Source organism: Barbus barbus (genome assembly GCF_936440315.1).
Source record: "Barbus barbus genome assembly, chromosome: 19".
NCBI lineage: Eukaryota > Metazoa > Chordata > Actinopteri > Cypriniformes > Cyprinidae > Barbus > Barbus barbus.
In genome coordinates, this window is record NC_136747.1 from 13,193,673 (window position 1) to 13,218,411 (window position 24,739).

The 24,739-nt window shown below is 37.5% G+C and overlaps 1 protein-coding gene across 1 annotated transcript in view; it reads right to left on the reverse strand.

Annotated features, from left to right (window-relative positions):
- The window catches only part of LOC306885119 (CUB and sushi domain-containing protein 2-like), a gene marked incomplete at its 3' end in the record, with an annotated part of 288,472 nt that overhangs the window by 49,588 nt on the left and 214,145 nt on the right, over positions 1–24,739 (reverse strand). The window contains 12 exon segments of the mRNA XM_079441463.1: positions 537–655; positions 768–872; positions 1,818–1,914; positions 5,574–5,698; positions 7,068–7,271; positions 8,293–8,388; positions 15,788–15,901; positions 17,372–17,488; positions 17,816–18,010; positions 20,789–20,976; positions 21,186–21,324; positions 23,061–23,252. Of these exon segments, the coding sequence (XP_079297589.1) occupies positions 537–655; positions 768–872; positions 1,818–1,914; positions 5,574–5,698; positions 7,068–7,271; positions 8,293–8,388; positions 15,788–15,901; positions 17,372–17,488; positions 17,816–18,010; positions 20,789–20,976; positions 21,186–21,324; positions 23,061–23,252 (1,691 nt within the window).

Here is a 24,739-nt window from a genome sequence, read left to right on the forward strand (position 1 = left end):
GTAAGTAATCTACCTAGCATCAGGTCATGAAAATGTAAAAGCAACTCCTCAGAAGCTAGGCATCAGCAAACCCATTAAACTGTTGCTGCCCCATCTCTCCAATCACCATTTTATACAAAAAAAAAAAATAAATTGGCTGACAAAGGTATTTCGAACACATAACCTTGGCATTACTACCAGTATATAACTGTAAATAGTCCACAGATTAAAAATAAACATGTTTCCAAGGAGAACATATTTTGTTGTTGATGTAAAATGTTAAACTCTGTAATGTATTTTTCATAAAAGCTTGACAAATTAAGCTGCTGCTAACATGGACAGGTTACATAACACGCTCCCAAATCCAGGCTAATCATGGTTTCCTTTGACAACATTGTGTTTTTAGCAGCTACCGAGAGCGTTTTAAAGACATTTTTGGTACGTTGTACAAACAAACTGTTTTGGAATTGTGTTGGGACACCACTTGATGGCTAATGTAACATTGGTGCCCTGAAACAAGCACGGTTTTGTACAACGTTTGGCAAGTTCAGTCTCACCTGCAGAGTATATCCAGGGTCACACTGGAAGGACATCACACTATTCATCTGTAATCTCTCACCCACTTTGAAGCCATTCATGGGTACAAGCGGTTCAGGACAGCTAGTGAGGGACACAGCTGTGAGAGAAAACAACAAAACATGACAAACAAAGATGAATGCAAAAGCTAGTTGAGTTTTTATTGATGAGTGTGTAGTCCAGATGCACAGGACTCGCAACAGATGTCCTACTCTTGTACTCCAGACGGAAACCGGCTGCAGAGACGCTGATATCTGAGAAGAAGTGCAGGTAGAGCTGGTTGGAGGTGCTGTTTAGGAGGGCTGGGACTGTTGTGCCTGTGGAATAAAGAAGCTGTTAGCATATTGTGATTATGTAGTTGAATCAGCATGTCCTTGACTTTTTGTTCTTTTTTGATAGTGGCAATTAAAGATTAAAGTTAATTCAAAACATTAATACATACAAGTATACAAATTATACTAAAATAGCTATGTAGCTAATTTAACCATATGCTTTCCTTTGTTTTGTGAAAATTACATATGATAAAACATACATATAAAATATGGCATTTTTTAGCTTAGCTTTGCAAATTTGCAAAAAAAACATCATGCATTTATTTTCACCAGGCAAGTATACAGACATTTCTGCTTCAAAACATCTGAATATCAAGTTGTACGATGTCTTTGCATTTACACTGTGTTCTGAACTACTGCATAAAAGTCAAGTCAAATACAATAAAAATACACTTAGTAATTTTTTCTCAAGCATTGATTTCTAAAATCCCAATGCAGATGAGAATCGTTACGCATGCATTCGTCTGGAGTTTATACAGCTCTTTTAGTCATATGGCTCAGTGTGTGTGGATCTGATTGGCTCATTTGTCTTCACTCCGTACTCTGTTATTCATTTTAAGATGTATCATTCATTTATTTCTCTCTAGGGCACTTGTAACATTTGTGCCTGTGCTTTGTGCCAATAAATGTGAAACTTCAGCCTTCCCTACTGTGTAAGTAGCTTCTGTTTCCCATAATGCAACACAAATGCACACTGACGACAATAAAGAATCATTCTTATGATCTACAAACTGTTCCAAAAATGCAGTAACTCTTCTATACATCATATTGTGGTCTAAACACTGATGTAAAACTACATTGACAAACTGTGCCTTTCTCTCAGACATCCAGAGAGGAAACATCCAAGCATTCAAAGCAGCAACAGAAAGATTATTGTGACAATGCATGTTTATGTAATGAACCGGGTTATAGAAGTATTACACAGCCCACCTGAGAAGCTCCCCAGCATGGTGTCAATGTTGTCACCCCCATCAAACACCTCAAGAGAGTCCCAGTTCTGCTCAGTCACAAAGCTAATCACCTGGATCTGAGAGAAAAGAACAGAACAAAGGAAATAATACAGCAGCTGCTTCTTTGTGAGTATCGGTGGATTGCACTGAAAAATATTACAGGCACTTGGCTATCAGGCATGATATGCTTTAAAGTTTGAGTCTAGGGTATAGTCTTGAAAAGTTACAAGAATATACCAAATAAAGATATTTTAATATGCCTTTTTTGTTATATAACCCTTCAAATGTCACCCTCGAATCTGAGAGGCATTTTTCTGCATTTGTTGTATATGCTGTTCACACAGTTTTTTCAATGTTCAGCCCTGTAAATATTTTGGTAGACATTTATTTTTCCGCCCCAGCCTCACACAAGCCTAGAAATTGGCTGGTCACAGTGGCGTGACTGTGGCTATCGCTGGAAGATTGTCACATCTGATAGCCTTGCCGTCAAATGGCACATTTATTTGTGCTTGCTTCACACAGTGAATTGGAAATTTCATGAGAGGGAGGGGGCTAGTTCTATATCCACGCCGTCATGAGCCGTCTGTCTGACACAAACTGAAAACACACAACAAATCCACCAGTTGAGAGCTCTTCTTTGCTTCTTTCCTAAACTTTAAGATGAAAGAAGTGTGCATAGACCTGAAACTAAATTGTTCAGTGATAATATTTGTTCCTTTTTGTCAGAAATTATGAATATGATCCAGCTCACAGACACATACGTGGATACGTATAATTTTGTTGATATTTTTAGTAGTGCTGTCAAAATTAGCGTGTTAACGCAGGCGATAATTTTTTCAGTTTAACGCGTTAAAAATATTTAACGGCGTTAACAAAGGGGCGGGGCTAGTGTTGGCCACCCCACTCACAACTGCTGCCTCTGTCTTTTTTTTTTTGCTAATTTAGTCACAGAACGTCTTTAGGAGCATTTCAAATAGGAGATGTTTCAGACGCGTGCTTCAACTTCACTTCAGCGTCAGGCGTGAGTCAAAGGAGCGCGGAAACTGTACTGTACTGAACAAAGGCGCTGCCGCACGCTGTAGCCTTTATCATTTCATATCAAAGCGCTAAAGAAACGATGTGCATGCAATGTCGTGGTCAGTTAAGTCATGAAGGTGATTAAAACTGCCTTAAAACTGTGCTTGCGTGAAATGTATGAGTCACATTTAAGAACATGTCTCTGAAATGGTTTTCAAAACTGTCCTGCACTTTCTCACTCATCTAACACACTCGTCAGATCATTAATAGAGACTTTAAGACCTGAAGTGGGTCAGAAAATGTAAAGTGAGTGTAAAGAGAGAAAACACGATGCGTGTCAGATCCGCCTCGGCAGCTCTTAAAGAAAAAGCAGCCAAAATAACCTATTAACCCAGCTGCTGTGATGTCTGTTCATCAAACAAAAAAAAAAAAACAAAAAAAAGGAAATCAATAACTTTATAGCTTTAAGGACTCATCTGTATTTAATTTAGAATTTAGTGTTTGATAACTTTATTCAATTTCTGTATATGTCCTACTTGCTGAAGGGCATAGGTGAAATTATTGCAATATAAAAGTAGATTTAAAAAGTTTAATGTTAGGTGGGATTAATCGCGATTAATTTCAGGAAAAAATTGTGATTAATTAGTTAATTTTTTTAATTGATTGACAGCACTAATTTTTAGTCTTTTGGGAATATTTAATGCATAAGCGTTTTATCCAAATTGGCATGAAAAGGTGAATTTTTTCTTTTTTTTTAAATAAGGGGATCTATCATTTCAACCATCATAGATATCCACTGCATTACCAAGAAGTAAAGTATGGCAAAAAACACTGTTGACTAAATGACTAAAAATTGAAGAATTTTTTTAAAATAATTTCATTTATGTGCAGCAGTTTAGCAATGCACAGTACTAAACAGCAATATTTATCCATAAATATTTTTACAAAACTTTGAATGCATTCAATAAATATCACCAAGCCCTACAGACAACAGAGCAGATGAAAAATATGCACAGTAAGTTGCATAGGAATCTCTCTTAAATCTCCCAATCTGCATCTCTTTCCTTTAATACCGCTGCCTCTTCATATCAGTCCCTTTTACTTTTGGTGATGCTGTAATAATTTCTGCATGGTTCCAAATCTCCTACAGCGAGAAGTGAATTATGAATTGGGTTAAAAGCAATTAAGTAAGTGGTCCTGAACTCCTCCCATGGTTCAGAGCTATATTTGATTACATTAGTATCCAACAGTGTGAGACAAGTCTGGAGAGACGGATGCAGATGCTACTTGAAATATATACTTAAAATAAAATAAAAAAATCACTCGTATCTAACTTGCACTGCCTACTTTCACCATTTTATAGCTGCATTAAAAATGTTGATATAAGACATGTGAAGGAGATGAACTCAAATGTAAATAAATGTCAGTATTTAAATACATGGTGCTATTTGATATAACTGAAATAATATCAAAGGCAAATTGTGATATTTCTAGTGTCCTAATTAGACTAAAACCAATATAATGCAAGTAATTAATATGTCTGTGTATATTTAAGGAGAGCAACAAATACATGTGACTATGCTCAGGAGTTCCTCAGGGACCAGTCATGGGTCCGTTGCATATTGACTTCAGTAGAGTCAGGTCTCATCAGGTCTTCCCTCGCAACAGAGTCTGTATTACAGCCCTAGCTGTATTAACCACAGGCAAAGGCTACGGGAATTCGTTTAAGACTAGACATAATGAAAGATGCAATAATGTAATATATATATTGAATCCAGGCCTTAGAGAAACGGCCACCCACAGTAGGTGCCAAATAATCTCAAAAAGCTCTTTACAACCAGCTTGTGGAGGTGCCAAAGAGGTAACGCTAAATAGAGTTGTGAAGTATGACTGGAGGAAATGATGACTGTAGAGATACTGTTCAAAATCTGAAGATTATTACTGCCTTCTCCCTGAGAATCTAAACTTTTATGGTCTGCACTGAAATGAAAAATTGATACGGTTAAAAAAGTAACAGAGTTGAAGCATTGCAGACTTGTTAAACGCTTTACCGTGACTGCATTTAAAAGTGTCAAAGAATATGTAGCGACACCAGTACACACTGTACAGGAAGTGATAACGGCATTATACAACTGAATTTACCCCTGAAAAATTCAGGCAGTGCTAGAAAAATCACAGAAACAGAGATAAGTATGTTGACTCTTTATATATTTTGATACTGTCTCTCTCCACAATAGTTTCTTGAACCAGCACTGTGCAGGGAAGCCCATACGTTACAGTCCAGAGAGAATGTGCTTTTTAAATAAGCATCTTAATGAACGCAATCAAAACAAGCTGCCTTTGTCAATGGCAGTTCACAAATAATTGTAATACACTTGTAATGACTGATATTACTTTGGTCAAAAACTGCTTTTGGCTTTGGTTATCACTGTCAATCCTTGCAATTTTGAATGCAGTACACATATGGAAGGATAATGGAATGACAATAAATGACATTTTAAAATATAGTAAAATAATAATTAAAAAACAATTACTTTAAACTCAATTACTTTAAACTGTAATAATATTTCCAAATATTTCTGGGTTTTTTCCCCCTGTATTTTTGATCAAATAATTGCGGCCTTGGTGAGCAAGAGAGACTTAAAAAAATGCTTTGCATTCATAATGGACTTAGAAAAGGTGATAAAATGGTATTTTATTGTTGCTAGAAGGACCGTACCTGGATTCCCATTCCCTCTGGCACAGTGATCTTCCATACGCAGCTCAGGCTGTTCAGGTAGGGCTCAGGATAGCCAGGAGACAGAATAGTGCCTATCCGCTGAGTAAGGTTCCCTCCACATGGCACTGCAGCACAGATAAAAAGAGAAAATGATGAAAGAGCAGGTAGAGCAGGCAAATCACACAAACCGCCTACAGTATGGAAGGGTATTTGTAATCTTCCAGGACAACACCTTCCTCCTTGTGCCGCTCCTGTGGTCAAGCATCTGGTAGCTGCAGTGAAGCACAGATAAACAGCTGCATAGGAGTGTGGGTACCTGAGTGTCTACACACAGAGTACCTGCGGCAACATCTGCCACATGTGCGAATTCGTGGATGTGTGACACGCCGGAGGCCATGACTGCTGGCCCACAGCTGTGTGCCGTTGCTTGTTAGGCACAGGGAGAGTTTGCTGGCAACAGCTCTCTCTCAAGAGGAGCAGGAGTAGGAGTCTGTTTGCTCTGTGTCCCCACAGGAAAACCACCAGAGCTGTGATGTGTATCTAACACAGTGCTCATCCAAGCAAATGCATTGATGTTGGGGACGCAAGTAAATATGCAACACTTAAGCAAGTGTAGTAAAATCTACCAATTTAAAAAAAGAAGTTTGACTATTTTATCAAATTTCCAAGGAAAACTGACAAAACTACTTTGCTCCCACTATATTCAAAGTCAATATTTATTCTAGAAGTAGCCCTTGAGGAGCCATGGCTTCAGTATATGTATGTTTCTATTTTTTATATATATAACAATTTACATATATGTATATTTACATATATTTATATATAAAAATTAGTGCTGTTAAATTGATTAATTGCAATTAATCACATCAAAAATAAAAGTTAGTGTTTACATAATATGTGTGTGTGTACTGTGTATTTATACATGTTTATATAAAAACACACATACATGCATACAGTATATCTAAGAAATGTTTTGCTATATGTTGCTTTATAACTATTTAGCATAGTTATAAACAACTATGCTAAACAGAACAAAAATATTAATAAAATAGATAAATATACAACAACTAAATAATAATAAATACACAAATGAATTACTGGACCAACACATTTCTATATATTTGTATAAACATTATAAACAATTTTACATGTAATGTATTAACTAACAATAAAATAAATAAGATACCTACATGTTTATGTCCTGGTTGTTTTTGTTTATATTTTGCCCATCATTTTTTGTAAACATTATGTTTGAACTTGTTGCTGTAAAATTTTAGTGCCTATATTTTCAATCTATTAATTTATTAATAAATAATAATACTGTTCAACTGTGACAATAACTGAATATATTTTAAATTTGTGTTTGTAAAAGCAACTACATATGCATTTGCACCCAATAGAGCACATAACCTGGCTATTGGTCCCCAGCTAATTTGAATTTAAGACTTGTTGTAATGATGATCATGAAAGAGTGTGAGACGATAGCACTCTTACCAATGCAACTGGGCATGCTGCCGTTCCACTGGGCCAGAGCGTTGGGTACAGTCAGGCACTCGATGGCACTGGGCCCCTCCAGGACGTATCCTGCATTGCACTCAAAACTCACCACGGCTCCCACCGCAAAGTTGTTCCCAGTGCGCCTGCCGTGTCTGGGCTCTGGGACTGAGCTGCACTGTGTCGCACTGGTTCTTGGGACAGCTAAAGCAAATAAATGCACTATTGTTAGATGAATTTGTACAAAAAAGGACCTTAAGGCACCTGCCAAGTCAGAAATTCTTTGCAATGCATTATATATGCAGTCATGCACCAGATTGTTAGCGAAACTGGCACTTTAAGTTTGAACCACACAGTAGGTACAGTGCATACAGCTGGTTGGTATGCCCCAGAACACCACTACTTTTAATACTTTTATAAGATGCTGTACTCTTCCATTAAGGATACGGCAGGAAACTAACAAGCGTACGACTGTAGACCACAGGGGAGGCGAGATAATACAATAATGCTGCTTTAGCTCCTAAAAACCATGCTATCTATTATAGAGAAAGATGCAGGGTGTTAAATTTGAACACATTTCAATGGGGGCCCCATGGGCTGGCGAAGAGGTAAGGAACATTTACAGCATTGTTTACAATGTGTGTGTGTCTGAGAGAGAAATAAATGGACCATGCATATTGTGTGAATAATTCAGTACCTAATTCAGATGACTGTGCCTCTCTCAATCAAAACTGACTACATTTATATGACCACAAGTTCTGATAGGAACGTCCCACACACAACATTTGTGCAATTAATAGCAGGCTTGGGCACAATTCAAAAAGTAACAATTGGTTTCCTTTCAGTTGATGATTGAGAGGTTTTAGGATGTTGAACCTGAATTGAATGAAATACAATGAGAAGAAATTCAAAGAGTAAATCAGAAGATTTCATACATTTATGCTGTTTGGCTCCATTCGGAGACTTTAAAAGGTTACATTGGAAAATTCATGGGAAATAATAATGTAAATTGTTTGTGTGTGTGTGTGTGCACATTTACATGTTCATTTTAACATTTACTAATACATTAAAATCAAAATCATTCCAATTTAAATATTTTCTCATTATGAAAATGATAAATTAAACTCATTCTTAACTCAGTTCTAAATGGTGCACAGCCCTGGTTAACAGAAAAATCAAAACCACTTTTGTTATACAGGAAGAGAACTCAAAACTCTCAACTTACCTTGGTAGACCAGGTGGAAACCTCTTGAGCTTGACTGGCCCTTGGAAGAGAAGCGGATAAGGATCTGGTTGGAGGTGGCTAGTGGCAAAGATTCACCTGCAAGTACAAACAAGGTGTCATGACATTTGGTGGCATTCTAAAACCAATGACATTTGATGTTATTGACCTCTCACAGATGCCATATTTGTTTGCAAGCAGCAGCGGAGGTGAAGATTAGCAATGAACAATGACTTTATACAGGTGCATCTCAATAAATTAGAATGTCGTGGAAAAGTTCATTTATTTCAGTAATTCAACTCAAATTGTGAAACTCGTGTATTAAATAAATTCAATGCACACAGGCTGAAGTAGTTTAAGTCTTTGGTTCTTTAAATTGTGATGATTTAGGCTCACATTTAACAAAAACCCACCAATTCTAATCTGAACAAATTAGAATACTTCATAAGACCAATAAAAAAAAACATTTTTAGTGAATTGTTGGCCTTCTGGAAAGTATGTTCATTTACTGTATATGTACTCAATACTTGGTAGGGGCTCCTTTTGCTTTAACTACTGCCTCAATTTGGTGTGGCACAGAGGTGATCAGTTTGTGGCACTGCTGAGGTGTAATGGAAGCCCAGGTTGCTTTGATAGCGGCCTTCAGGTCATCTGCATTGTTGGGTCTGGTGTCTCTCATCTTCCTCTTGACAGGTCAGGCGAGTTTGCTGGCCAATCAAGCACAGTAACACCATGGTCATTGAACCAGCTTTTGGTACCTTTGGAAGTGTGGGCAGGTGCCAAGTCCTGCTGGAAAATGAAATCAGCATCTCCATAAAGCTTTTCAGCAGAAGGAAGCATGAAGTGCTCTAAAATTTCCTGGTAGATGGCTGCATTGACTGTGGACTTCAGAAAACACAGTGGACCAACACCAGCAGATGGCATGGCAGCCCAAATCATCACTGACTGTGGAAACTTGGCAACATGGATTCTGTAAATATTCTAATATTTTGAGATACTGATTTTTGACTTTCATTAGCTGTAAGCTCTAATCATCAAAATAAAAAATATATATATTTTTTAAAATGTTTTACTTTACATGCAATGAATCTAAAATATATGAAAGCAAATAATGACAATTTTCATTTGTGGTGAACTATCCCATTACGAATATTATATATATATATATATATAAATAATGTTGAACTGTGACAATAACAATATATTTTAAATTCGTGTTTGTTAAAGGAACTACATAATATGCATTGCACCCAATAGAGCACATAACCTGGCTATTGGTCCCCAGCTAACATGATTATATACTGTGTATATATATTGAAATTATTTTATTTTCACATCTTGCATGTTCCCAAGCTCAGGTCTATTAATAATCTCAAAATGCATTCCTCTCTGCATCGCTCATTATTAGCGTACGTGCTTTCTGTTGCGCAATGAGGGGGCTGAGGTTTTGAATCTACCCACAGTTTCCTGGGGCACAGTCAAGCTCCACAGGGGTTTGTAGAGAGCAGGTTTGGTGTTGACAAATTCGTGCAGTGGCCATAGAAGATGAAACCGCACAACACTCTCTGTCATGTTGGGATCGACCAACGCTCCTGTTCATGCCTTTGGCATGCTGGGATGTTATTAGAACAAGCCTCTGTGGGCGGCCGACAGAGTGACAGCTATAGTAATAATCCGGTCGAGGTAGAGGTGTGGGGAAACCCTGACCGCTGATTTATTCACACCTGCTGTTTGTTCCGATGGCCACATTATTCCGCAGAGCTGCTCGTAAACTGTTAGGCCCATGTCGCACCACACCACAATGTCAGCAGTGGGAACTCTGGATGGTGACCACAGCTTCACCTCCGGGAGGAAGCGTCATGCAACATTTAAGGATGTTGTGGAGCGGATTGACGTGGCCTGACACCATCCAGAAGACTGGTGTCATTGAGGATCACAATGTCCAATCTGATGACTCGACAGAAGTGGACATGCCAGTTTGTCTACCTCTGGAGTTGGCTGAGTTCTTTAACAGCAATATGGAGGAGGAAGACTTCGAGGGATTTGCTGAGGAATTAAAAATCTCTCACAAATGCAGTTAGGCCCTAAATGCTTATAGAGCTTATAATTAATACCAGTAGCCTAATTTGTGCTTTATTTTTGATTTAGGTCTACCATTTTTTTCGTTTAGTTCTGAGTCCCCACAGAAACCGAAGGATTAGCCGTGGAGTGATGGGGACCAAAAATGCATTCACAAAATTAGTTAAGGTTGAGCCCTATGTTACCAAATGTTTATAATGCTCTGTTTTGTTTCTCATTCGGTTACATTATCATTTGAAAGTTTGGGGTCAGTAAGAGTCTAGATGCATTTTTTTAACAATAATAATATTTGTATTTAGCAAGAATAAATTAAATTGATAAAAGGTAACAGTAAAAAACATTTATAATGTTTCACAATATTTTTATTTCAAACAAATGCTGTTGTTTTGAATTATCTGTTCAATTATTATTCTATTATTCTACTCAACAAAGAATCCTGAATAAACAATGGTTTCCAAACAAAAAAAAAGCATAAAGAAAATAATGAAGAAGAGGAAGAGGACGACGAAGACAATGAAGATGATGACGAAGATGACATGTTTCTTGATGACTAAATCAGCACATTAGAATGATTTCTAAAGGATTGTGTGACACTGAAGACTGGAGTAAAACTTTGCAATCACAGGAATAAAAATCACATTCAAATATATTAAATAGAAAACAGTTATTTTAAATTGCAATAACATTCCACAATATTACTGTTTTTACAATCAAATAATATCCGAGCATAAGCATAAATCTTACTGATCACAAATGTTTGAACAGTAGTATATACTGCTAAATATTTAGGACTTCTTGTAATTATACTGTAGCCATAAATTATAAAAGGGTTACTGGGAGTTGACCATTAAAACTATTACAAAAAAACTTGATTTACATGAGGACCACATTTGCACAGAATGGTACCCAAACCTCAAAGTGTTGCCATGAACTGCTTAAATCACCTGTTTCCGCTTCAATAGCAAAAGTAATAAAAAATATAACTATGGGATAAAATAGACTTCCATGGTAACTTGTTAAAATGCTCAGCACAATAAATACACACTGCTTTCATATGAGGCCTTTTTCTGTCTATAAGAGAACATAATCCTTGTCTGTTGTATAAAATAAGATTCCAACAGTTAATTCGCAGAGGACGGCTTCACTAGAAACTTGCTGTTCGCTTGTGCAGATAATTCATTCCCTATGCATGATTTTCTGAGAAAGTTGAGAAGCATCCATCAAAACTGACAACTATGCTTATAACAGTTGTGACATACAGCAACACTTGTTTTTCTTCTCTCCGCAGCACAAAAAGATACTAGAAAATCTGCAGTTTTATATGGCCCAGTATCAATCTTGACTATTCCCTGCTCTCTATTCACGCTCCAAAGTGTGCATTATTTCCAGCATCCCCCAGCACACTTCACTGATTTCACACCGGCATCTGAAGTTAAAAAGCGCATCTCAGATAGTATATATGCTCTGAGCGGTTCACCTTCCTTGCGCGCGGGGTTTCACGCCATATTCTAATCACCAGTGTTTGACTGGTGTGAAGGGTGATGAAAAAATAGAAATGTACACAGCTCATCTGTGTTGTCATGGGAATGTCAGAAGCGGAGAGAGCAAGCGAGAAAACCCTGTTAATCTTCCAGTCGAAATCTCCTCAACTGACCGCATTAAACGCAACTCCATTATGATTGAATAAAAGCGTTCAGCCTCGCCATCTCACTAGGGATCTATTTAGCCAGTCTGTTTTTGCTTATTTGATTCGGTTTTCTTTTCTGTTTTAAGGAAGAGAGCTGTATTTACTGGATCCCATTGAAATCTCTTTGTTAGACTGTATGAGTCATCAAGCTTGTTATGTGAAACTGCATTTTATTCTCTGGAGCACATCATTATCTCTCACGTACGTCATTGTATGTTCTGATAATTAAGAACTCTAGAGACTGTACACAGTACTGAGTCAACTTTAACGATTTAAAGCTGAAATGTCTTTTTTTTTAATTCAGAACTTAGAGATTAGGTAAGTACAAAACTACATAATTTAATTTAAAATATCAGACAAAAGTGTCTGAATTAGTCTACTAATCAACCTTAATAGAATAGTTCTGTCCTCATTAACAAATCCTTATTTTACTCTGAACTAGGGCTGAAACGACTCCTTGAGTAACTCGAATACAAAAAATCATCGAGGCAAATTATGTGCTTCGAAGAATCATTTAGTCCATTTACTAGGGATGCACTGAATTTTCGGTTGCCGGAAATATATGCCGCGCTGCCCAGCAGTGTTCAGGTTTCACTCTCATCACTGTGCCGCGTGACGCTCCGTTCAATATTCCGCTCTATCAATGTGCATTCTGCTCATTTACCGCTCATGATCACCGGAAAAGCTAAGTCCGCTCAAATAACGCGCTGACAAGAAATTTCTACTTGTTCCTGTTTGCAGTAGTGTTACTAAGCTGTGACATGCTGTAGTACAGCTGTACTGGGCAACGCTGGTAAAATCTCCTTCACTGATCTGCTCCTCGCTGCTCAGCTCATACGCGCTGATAATAATAGCTTTGCCAGGGTTTTTATAGGCTATTTTAAGAATAAATAACAATAAAACATTAGGTGAGAGAAAATAAAACCTAACTTTATAATTGTCATTTTCTTTAATCATAGCTATAATTATTATAACACAATATGTTGCGTGTACAAAGCGTTTGTTTCAGCCACTTGAAGGGTGGGTACATTGTGTGCACATGATCAGGATGGTACCACCCCCACCACATTTTGAGAAAGGCTGGCTGTTTGCAGGACTAGACATTATTTGAATAATTAGTCAAAAACAACAACAACAACAACAGAAATGTCTGATTGGTGGTGGTGATGGCTCAGTGGATAAGACACATGCCTTTGGTGTGAGAGACCCGGGTTCGAATCCACTGTGAGACACCAATGTGTCCCTGAGCAAGACACTTAACCCCTAGTTGCTCCAGAGGCGTGCGACCTCTGACATATATAGCAATTGTAAGTCGCTTTTGTCAGCTAAATGAATAAATGTAAATGTAAATTATTCTGTTGCATAGAACTGAATAAAAATACATTGATATTTAATATTAATATATTTTCTGTCCAATTTTCTTTCAATAAAAGTGTGGTTATTTTTATTGGCTTCTGTTTTTCAAATTCTGTGTCATTAAAATTTAGTTAAATTAAAAAGTCCTACAAAATGACTTTATATTATTTAATAAAATAAATAATTATTACAAAGCATTTTTGGTTTTTGACCATGCACTTTCAGAATTCTTGGTTTCGGCCCAGAATTTTAATTTCAGTGCATCCCTGCCATTTACTGTAACTACGTACAGAGCACTGTGCTTGCAACTATATGCTCCTTTAAAGGATTACACACACACACACACACACACACACACACACACACCAGTATGCAGAGAGACATTTAAGAGGGTTTACTCTCCAACTAACTTTAAATTCATGTTGCTGAAAAATGTGTTAATAAATGTTATGTGTATGGACTCTTGTTTTTGTTCCACGTTAGCCTCCTGCCCACTAGTTTTGGCCTCTTACAAAAGCCACAAAGCCTTCTAAGAAGACAGTAAAGGCTTAAGTCAGGCTTTAAATGAGTTGAATGACTTGTATAAGGCTAGGACTTTGAAGAAGGCTGAGTTAATTATGAATGATCCCAGCCATCCCTGGAATGTTTTTAAGTTGCTTCCTTCTCACAGATATTAGATTTAAAATAGATTTAAAACAATAGATTTAAAAACTCTTTTATACCAGCTGCCATCGGTTTCTTAAATTATAAATAATTGTATGTATATTATTAATGGAAGTCATTGTTTTTGTTTGTGTGTCGTGGTGCTTGTCATTGTTTCATATGGTTTACTGCTGGCTGTGAAACAAATTGCCCTTCGAGGATAATACATTTGACTAAGACTAAGTCATGCCTGAGCTAGTTAGGCTGAAACTTGAAAGTTAAGTTGCACAATGTTTAGGTTTTATTATTTTTTTATGACTATTATTTTGATTTATGTCTTAGTTTTAGGTTGTACTATGTTTATCTTTTTTAAAGTAATTTGAAATGGATTTTTATATTTGTATTTTGAATGTAATATGGCAATTAAATATTGTTACAGTTGTTAATATATGCAATTTCAGCAATAAAAATTTAAATTTTTCAAAAAAAGGAAACAAATTACTTGTTCATTTTAAGAGACCTGTCTTATTTTCTCTTGTATATTTAGTATTGCTCTTTAATAAAGAAAAAGTACTTCTTATCCGATTACTCGATTAATCGATGTAATTTTCGGTAGAATACGCGATTACTAAAATATTCGATAGCTACAGCCCTACTCTGAACCTGTTACTTCTTTCTTCTGTGAAATACAAAAAGATATTCTTTCTATATAAGATGTTTATGTATTTTTTGGTTCACACAATGAAAGTCAGTGTGGTCCAATGTTGTTTTGAACCCCACTGACTTTCATTGTATAGAGAGAGAGGAGAAAAAAACTAACACAAAAAAACAATAACAAAATATCTACTATTTTGTTCCACAGAAAAGTCATAATAGATTGGAACAACATGAGGTTGATAAAAATTATGACAATATAATTTTTTGGTTGTTTTATCCCTTTAAGTCTTTGACTAAGCCTATTCCGATTTGTTTCTCAGGAGACATATGCGGTACAAACTGCAACACGTACTTGCATTTAAAAATAGCTATACAGAGCACAATGTAGTGAATAAAATGCAGGGGTCTCAAGAAACATCACACAAAAATGTCTTAAATGAGCAATGCCTGTGGAGGGACACTATGAAAACAGCACAACAAAGAGGCCAAAGAAAATATGAAAAAAGATTAAGATAAACTAGTTACCCTCAACTAACCATTGCTAGCAGAGTGCACTGTAAGGGGCCTTTCACACAGAGCACATTTTTGTTGTATGGAAACACAACTGAAATTCCAATGGAATGGAGGAAATGGTTTATATATATTTTTTTTTAAGTTGAACTTTTAACTGCATTTTTAAACCTCATGTCAAGCTCAAGACACTGCAAAGCCACAAGACGCAAAAGCAACGGTCAAACACGTCCGTGCATCACATTTACATGGAAAAACGTCAAAAAAGTTGGCAACATAGGCTCAGCCAAAAGTAGTACTATTCATTTTAAGCAGGACTTTCTACAGGAGTTAATAATTCCATTTGGTGATGCAAAAAATGGCACAGTTTAGCTTTAAATGTTAGCATCTGTGAACCGCACAGGCTTGTGTCTCTTATTTTTAGTTGCAACTCATCTTGCTAATCGAGTTGCTTATTTGACTTCTATTTCCCTTTGAGTCTAAATGCAGTCTCTTTAGCATTCATCTCCTAATTCCAGTATAGACCGATAGAGTCAAGTTAATACTGTTCGAGAAAGGTTTACTGACCTGTGTGGGCCCCAGAGAGAGAACTCAGGACACGGGCGTGCTGGGTAGGCCCATCATACACCTCCACAACATCATTTAGTGCAGTCTGGAAGAATGCAAATTGGCTGAACACCACTGCAGAGAGATAAAGAGAAAAAGTGAAGAGACATAATTACATAAACCCTATGAAATATGCAACTGAAACCATGACTGTGCAAATGTTAATTCAATAGTAAAAGACAGAACCTAATCACACCTGTGAACCACCTGTTGTCCTTTCTACACACACCTGGTGCTTAGTAGAGTAAATTTCCAAACAAGAGCCATAAAAAAGAAACCCCACGTTGAGAAGCTCCCTATCCCGCAGCTGTTCGAAGCCATTATGCCATGCCTTTGTGCCTTAATTAGCTCTGCTTCCACAATGTTTGGCTTGACCCAGAGAAATACAGACAAGCTCGCATCTGCTAATTCACACTTTGTAGGAACCCCAAATTTGCCAAATGACCTCCATGTTTTATGGATCAAATAAAAGGGTCAAGTGGAAGCTGCTGGGGTTATATGAGGGGATATCCAGAAGTTGTCTGTAGCTAAAGGTTCTATACCCCTGAAAGAAGGGCAATACGGGTCAAAGTCCCTTTCAATGATAGTCAGTTCACTCTGTAGCTAATTTGCAGTGCCTCCGGGCAGTTATTTTGGGCATGCAAGCAACTACTCAAATGCTGAAATATTATAGTCTCATAAACCAGCAATACATTAAGACATAAATGTAGTTTATTATGCTAAAATATTATTAAAATAATGAAAATTTCAGGTTGGTCAAGCCAACGTGCATGTGCAAAATATGAGTGAACTATCATGGCATGCATATAGGCAGCTACAAATGTCCTATTGGTTTTTAAGTTCACTGCAACAACTCATTCTAACGAATCATTAAACAACAAGTTCTGAGTGACAAATCAAAGCCAACCAAAAGACATTTTGATTGGAATCTGGACCAATTAGATTGCTCTGGGACTGTTGGGGCTATTCAGCATAATGGAATGAAAATAGAAACCAAGAAATGTTGGAAATATTGACCAAAATTTGGTGTTGGTGGCTGATAAGGTCACAAATTTAACATGGAAGAGCTGTGATTTAACCCTTGGATGTGTGATTCAGATATGGTGTATTGGATTGGCTGAGCTCATCGGTTAGCATGATGTTATTATCCTTGTAGATGATATAACTGCAAAATCTGGTTTCAAAAAGCATCTTTCTCCATTAACAAGCATATGAAAGTAGCTGAGCATTCTTACAATTTAGTAAGCAACATGAATGCTGCATTTTTTAAAATAAGTTTTTATATAAAATAATTTTACCAATCCCTGATGTATCTGAAGGCTTCTAAACGCATGAATAGCCAATTTCTTCTTGTCATTATTATTTCAGAATTGTTGCTAGTGAAAGGTTTGAAACTGTTTCAATTTCCTGTAATGCCATTTGCCAATAATTCTTCCGCAAAAAAAAATGGAATCAATGTTAATTCCAACAATTTGCTTTCACATTACACTGTAGGACTGTTGTAATGCTATGTAAGTGTGTGTGCGCAATTCTATGTTTACTTACCGTAGTCTTTCGGCACAATGACCGAGTAGAGGCAAGTCCTCCCGCTGCTGTAGTTTCCAGGATAACCAGGGGAGAGCACCACCCCCTCCAACCCTGAATACTGACCACCGCACAGAGCTGAGCGAGAGAGACAGCCACAGAAAGAAGGCATTAGAGAGTAATTGTCTGTCCTCCGCATCTCCTCTCTGCTGTTTCCTCATTCTGCTGATCTTAAAATACTTTTCTTGTCTGATTCCTGGACTGCCCTACTAGATGTCTCCAGTGTTTGCCGAAGTGAAATTGCAGTGTGTTCAAAGTATTCCTCAAGGTTACATAGCAAATATGAGCCTTTGCTTATTTCCAAGGGAACGGCAGCAGATGTGACACACACCAGGTCTTTGACAAAGTAAGAACACATGGTTACAGAACGAAAGCTTGAGTATTTGCTGAACTGTTACGTTTTACCTATGCAAACAGGTTTGGGTTTGTTCCAGCCGGGCTTGCCGTCTCCCGCCATGATGCAAGTGAGAGTGGCGTCTCCCTCCAGAGTATAGCCATTGTCACAGTAATAGGTGACAGTTGCCCCCAGCTTCAGCTCAGTACCAACACGAGTACCATTACGCACCAGGCCTGGCTCAAAGCATGACTCTCTGGGATTTTCTGTTGGAAAAAAAACACAAAGTATGGTGACTCAAAACATCTGTAAAACCTTTTAATGACATATTTGTCTTTTCATGTATGATTCTGCAAGCATTCACGTTAGAAGAAATAATTGGACTTTGTAAGATTTTAATTCTTTAAGTAATTTACTTGAACATAAACATACAAATAAATTTTACAGTATTGTTAATTGTATGTAATTGTTTCCTTTGATGCAAAGCTGAATTTTCAGTAGCCATTATTCCCATCATCAGTGTCACATGATCCTTCAGAAATCAGTCTAACATGCTAGTTTGGTGAAGATTTCTTGCTATTCTCAATGTTAACAATGTCAATAGTTGTGCTGCTTAATATTTTTATGAAACAATACTTGTTTTTCCAGGATTCTTTGGTGAATGAAGTTCATTAACATGCAACATTAAACATTTAATGTGTCTTTGTTGAATGAAAGTATAAATTTGTTAAAAAAGGAAAAAAAGAAAAGATTAGTAATGAACAGTAGTAATAAATATCAATAATAATAGTAATAATACATACATACAAAACAGTTCCATGGTCTGCTATATTTCCACAATTCATTTACCAAATACAATCATGAACCCTTTGTGTGCAGGTTGTGAAGAACCAACAGCTGTATATACCATGAAAGGTCAGTACTGGAGAGGATATGTTGAAATGTTTTTTAAAAGAATCACAACTGAGACTCCCATAAGCTAAAAATAGAAGAATAAAGTCAGAGGAGGCTCTTTGTGTGAATAAGTGCACTTCAAAGATACTTCAAATGAGTGCACGCAGATGCTTTCGCCAATTCGCAATCCAGAAATATGCTGCAGCAACCTACATGCCCCGTGGAGCATGAACGGCCGACCCAGGACATATTAAAAGTGACACTGGGCTAGATCAGGTCTGCTGACTACACAAAACTGTCCGTCACACAGCAGGACATGTGTACGGTGCACACCGCATCCTTTGGCCAAAATTAGATATCAATCATTCTTACTACACATCTGCATCGCACAGCAAAAAATTAGTTGCATGCAGTTCCTGTTGAGATATTACTTCCAAACATAGTTATACTGCAACGTTTGTGCTGATGCTCATGCCCTTCATGGCCCAATAGCACGTCAAAACAGGCGGCAATCTGTTCGCTGTGGCCGGCGTTCCAGACAGCCCATAACTCAGTTCATCTTCCTACACCTGGCTTCTCAGCGCTCTAACAAGACGAGTGCGGGACAGGCAGTAATTAAGAGTGGACCACAGCCAGCCTTAAGGTCTAGCTCAGGTGTCCATTGATGAGGTTGTGTATGAGTGTGTGTGTGTGTGTGTGTGTGTGTGTTTGTGCATTCGGATATGACACATGTTTTAGCTGGCAGGGAACACTTCGGACGAGCAATGGAGTGTGTATGTGTGTGGTGTTTATTTAACCGTCGGTCAAGCGTGCAGAGCCTTGGCCCACATATTGCACCTCAGAGGCCAATCAGACGCAGTTGGGAGTCTGTGAGAAGCTGATTGGTCTGTAAAGAGGTTGACAGCACCTGAAGCTCGTTCCAACAGCAGCAGCACACGCAGAACCAACGTGACCCTGTGCCAGACCAGCTAAGCTAACACTTCTGTCAGGGTTAAGGTGAAACAAACACACTTTTCGTGTATTTATGATTTGCTTCCACGTTATTAGTTTATACTAATTCATTGTGAGGAGACTGGGGTCTGGAACTGGAGCCTTTGAAGTGCCACACACTGTGTCCATCTGTTACACCAGATTGAGAGAATACTGTTCCTCATTCACCAAGCCCAACAGAGGGTGACGTAAAGAGCACGGTCTCTCTCTCTGACCGCTGCATGCCAGCGATGCCCATCAGTAGGTAGAGTTCTATCGTGGTTCACTTTAAGTTCATTGACAGAAACTGTTCTGATACATTTGTCTTACTGGATGCCATGAGACCAGTGTTAAGGTCACTGCACACTAAGTCCAAAATTTTTGTATGCGTTTTTTCGTTTTTCGGAGTTGTCATCCTTTCCTATCAAAATGCTCGTTACAGATGCAAAAACGCTGAAAATCGAACCTGATCCATTTTTTTTATGACGGACGGAAGTTCATGAGGCAGTGAGTAAACATGATTGACATAACATGAGATCGTATTTATTTTTTAATGTGGAAAAATTTTGGACGAGAATTTCAGACTCAGTGTGCACAGACCTTTAATTTCAGCATATTTGTCGGTATCTCTGTTTTATTTGCTTGCTCAAGCCAATTTTTAACCTGTCTCTGACTCTTGGTGAGTACTGATTTTGGATCCTGGTGTGTCTGAACTGACAAGTCTGTAATTTCATGAATAAACAAATAAGCCAAAGTGTCATCAGACAAACAGGTCAGCAGGGCGCGTACGGAGACAGTAAACTCGCATTTGTTCTCATTTATGCTGAGCCTTTAGTGTGACAGCAAAACATTGATCAAATGCCAGCTTTAGTGAGTGCATTCTGGCTTTTCATTTTCATAATTCTTCTCTAGACGACTGTGAGAAGTGCCATGGGTCGATAATTATACGCAACACGAAAGCGGTACGAGCAGGAGGGGGAGATCAAGGCAACAGTCAAAGTGCTGTTGCAGTACGGCACACTACAGAAACAAAAGAAAAGGCAAAGAACAAAAACAAATGGAAAATTAAGGCCACTCTGATACTAGTATTTGACCAAATTCTCATACAATAAAGGCAATAAAAGGTGCCTACAAAATGGGAAAGGATGTAGAGTATTCCTCCCACCACAAGGGCAACATACCAGTGTATTGCAGGACAAATCCATTGCTGCTGAGAGAGGCATCACTGCGGAAGGCCAGGAAGAGTGTGTTGGAGCTGCTCTCAATGCGCTCAGGGACATCTGTGCCATAAAAGCTGCCCAGCAGAGGGCTGAGAGAATCAGGCCCATCGTAGATATGCAGGAAGTCGTAGCTTGGTTCTAGACTAAAGCTAGTAGAAGGAAGTAAATATGTATAATATGACTATAAACAACCAGCATTGTTATTGTTAACTAAAACTAATGCTATTGAAAATCAATTTCATTGACTGAAATCTAAAATGATAAATACTAGATAGAAAACTTGTATAACACTGTATACTACAATATGGTAAGGTAACTACACGGACATGGGAGACTTTAGTCTTAAAAACAATCTTACTGATTAAAAGTGAGTGATATGATGTGGTCCGGCATTACAATTACTGTCCAGTCACATTCTCTGCCATGGGGATAGGGCTCTGGGTATTCAGGGGACAGGATCAGTCCACTGGGACCAGTCAGATTCCCTCCACATGGAGCTGCAATACAAAAGGAAGGAAAAAAAAAACTATGGAAATTGAAGTACTGAACATACTACTTGCAGTTTCAAAATGTGGGCTATTAATGTTAAAACTTTAGAACAGTGGTTCTCAACCAGGGGGGTGAGGGGAGGCACACTAGGGGGCCTCAGCAAACTTTGGCTTTGTAAGGCTTTGAGATGACTTAAAATTATATAAATAAGACAAAACAAGCACCTAAACCTGAAAAAACAACAACAACAACAACAACAACAAAAAAACAGTTTAAGCTTATAGATCAATACAATATTAAAAAGTCATAAATTATCAAACAGTAAAACTTGACTGAAAACGTCATGGGACTTTCAAATATTATTGTTCACAAATAGGGGACTTGGAGTCAAAAAAAGACAAAAAACAAACAAAGACCCGCCTAGAACACAATTCTAGAACTCTAGAACACAATTGTAATTTAGCTTTTTATTGAGAGAAACACCTCCTGTTTTAACTATTAGCAACTCTGTAAGTATCTAGTCCCAAAGAATATTAAGCTAATGAAGTCATGTGCTCAACTCAGCAGTAGCAGGTTTTTACCTGGAATAGGCAAACATCTCCAGGGTTTTGCCTGTGGTTCAGGTAAACATTATCACAAAATCATATTGAGTTTAATTGAACAAGGCAACCTAATTATACTATAGTTAGAGTGGCTATTAACATAAAGTGGCTTTAATTCACAAAAGAAAACCAAATACTGTTGCCCTTAATGTCCACAAAAATCCTTTTCTGGGAAGTAGTGTGATGAAATCGTTTTAATGTTTCTGCTGCAAGAGAATAGAGGGTAAACAGCTGGCCAAGGCCAACAGAAATATTATTATTAATAATAATGACAGCTCTGCTGTACATGTGCGCCCGATTCATAATCTCACAGCAAATTATCCCCCTCATGTCGTCAATAATGTGGTCAATGCAATTATGTTCTTATACTTCCTGTGAACGATTTTAAAATGTATTTTGCATGGGTTACATTTAAATTGGGTGCAAACTAAATCTGTGAACTAGGCCTTGAACAAAAGAAACTGAAAAGAATTTCAATATGACTTGAATTGTAACCTTGAGTGTGTTTGAATGTAGTTACATAAACGGCTTCTTAGTGTGAAACTTTTCATACAATCACTGAGTGCATTTACATACAAAATGCTGATACTTAGCTCATTATATAAAGCGTGCTTACAGGAGTTTTCAGGGTTTTGTGCAGTTTTGATGTCAAAACACAGTGTATTAGCATTAGCATTATTAGCCAAATCACAACTCTGTTGACATTCATTACAATTGAAATTTTGCATATGAGATACTGATTAATTGTGTCTTTCTTTATGTAAAACTAATGGGATAGAGCATTCCCCTTATTTTTCAGGAAGTGAGCTATTTCCTGTAAAGGTGATTCATTTGGCCATCATGAAATTAAGAGTGCAGTAAATGGTGAAATTATTGGTGCAACAAAATTATTTATGATTACAATAATTAAGATAAAAAAATACATTAAAATAAAATGATAACATATACCAGTTTGTAACATGAAGCAGCATAACAGACTGATTTTAAAATAACTGGAAGTGTCTGATATCAGACGCCATGCACATTCAAGATAAACATGTTTGCTCTTATATTAAAAATAAAGCGTAAAGATGGAGGGATGACTGTGGAAGTGTTGGTTGAGAAAGGAAGCATTTACATTTCTTAATTTGGCACGCTCTTACCAGAACAGGTGGGCGGATCAGGCTGCCAGAAGAAACGGTTGTTGATCTCGGTACAGGTGATTTTGGTCGCCCCCTGTAGGAGGTATCCGGGATCGCACTGGAACAGCACATAATCCCCTGGCTCCCTGCTGTCTCCTATGCGGGTGCCATTTGTTGGAATGCCAGGATCATTACAGGAAGTGGCAGTTGAAACTGCAGAAAGAAAAACATCCGGTCAGCAACTGTAACCTAAATCAATGGATCCCATTGTCTTAATATCGGTTCTCAACTTTTTAGACTCGAAGGCCTCCCATTGTCAAGGACAATATCTATAGGCCGCGCAATTTCTTTCTGGTACTTCTGCTGAAAGGACAAAGCTGCTCAATTTGAAATTTTATTTAAAAGCAGGAGAGGCAATATATTAAAATAAGTCAATAAATAAATAAATCCAAAGGTTTCAATAAGTGAATGCCATTCAGGGCTTACACTTTCAAACCAATTTATGTATTTGACTTTTCTAGTCATTTGTAATTACGGAGTTGTTGTTTTTTCTTTTAATTCTTTTTTTAACTCACAATGGCAATTTCTACCCAATCCAATTTTAAAGAATTTAAATGTATTATTAAAAAATGCCTTTTGATGTTTTAGGAATAACACTTTAAAATTCCCTCATTTATTCAAGCTTTCCAACACTGTGAGAAACATGATAAATATGACAGTGGTTGAGGGAAATAATTAAATAAGAACTATAATGTCAGTTTACATTTAGATTTTTATGCTTTACCTTATTTTAATGCTTGTTTTCTTATTGAAATCATTTAAAGTCATCTAGAGGGCCCCTAGTGGGCCCCAGACCCCTGGTTGAAACCAACTGTTCTTAGACTAAGAAACAGAAAGTTTACCCAGACAAGGCTTAAACCTAGTCCTAGACTAAAATGTAAGTCTGAGCTGATTCAAAATGTAAGTGAGCTGTTTCAACTGAAATAAACTTGCACTGACTGAAATATATCAGTGCCTTTGTTTTGTGTCAAGATGCACCCCAGTAATGTTTTTTTCTAAGCATGTTTCTAAAAATTACTTAAATGTCCTAATTGAAGTATGGCCTAATCCTAGTTTAGTCTAAGCCCTGTCTGTGAAACCGGGCCTTGGTGTCTTTGAGTAACTAAGTCATCTCTGCTGGTTTGTGGTACTGACCTACCAGCCATTACGAATATTCACAAAAAACGCCTTTAAGCTGGCAAGCCTGCACAATTAGAGCCACTGGATCTGTAGAGCCCAAATGACAGCTCTAGTCCGCTTCTAAAAATTCATTTATTTATCTAGACACCTGCATCTCTGTGGTGCTCTCTCAAAGATGCTTTAACCCAGATGGGCTGTTTTAAAAGTAAAATGTGAGGCTTTGGAACAGAAATAACATGGCATTGATGCGTAATGGCATATTATTTCTTTTTACTTCATATGTAAAACCTTTAATGTCTTTTTTGAGTCTCCAAGGTATCACACAAGAAATCAGGACACTGTGGTTGGAGTGTTGGCTGATGGAGGTGGGTGGGGATGGTTACCCTGGTTACAGGCTGAGAGCAGACAGAAGCACATAAACCTTGGCTTAATGGGTTTCATTTATTGTAAGTGGAGAAGTTGCATCTGTAAGGCCGTGCTGCATGGTGGGTGCGGTCGGAGGTTTTAGGAGAAGCTCAAAG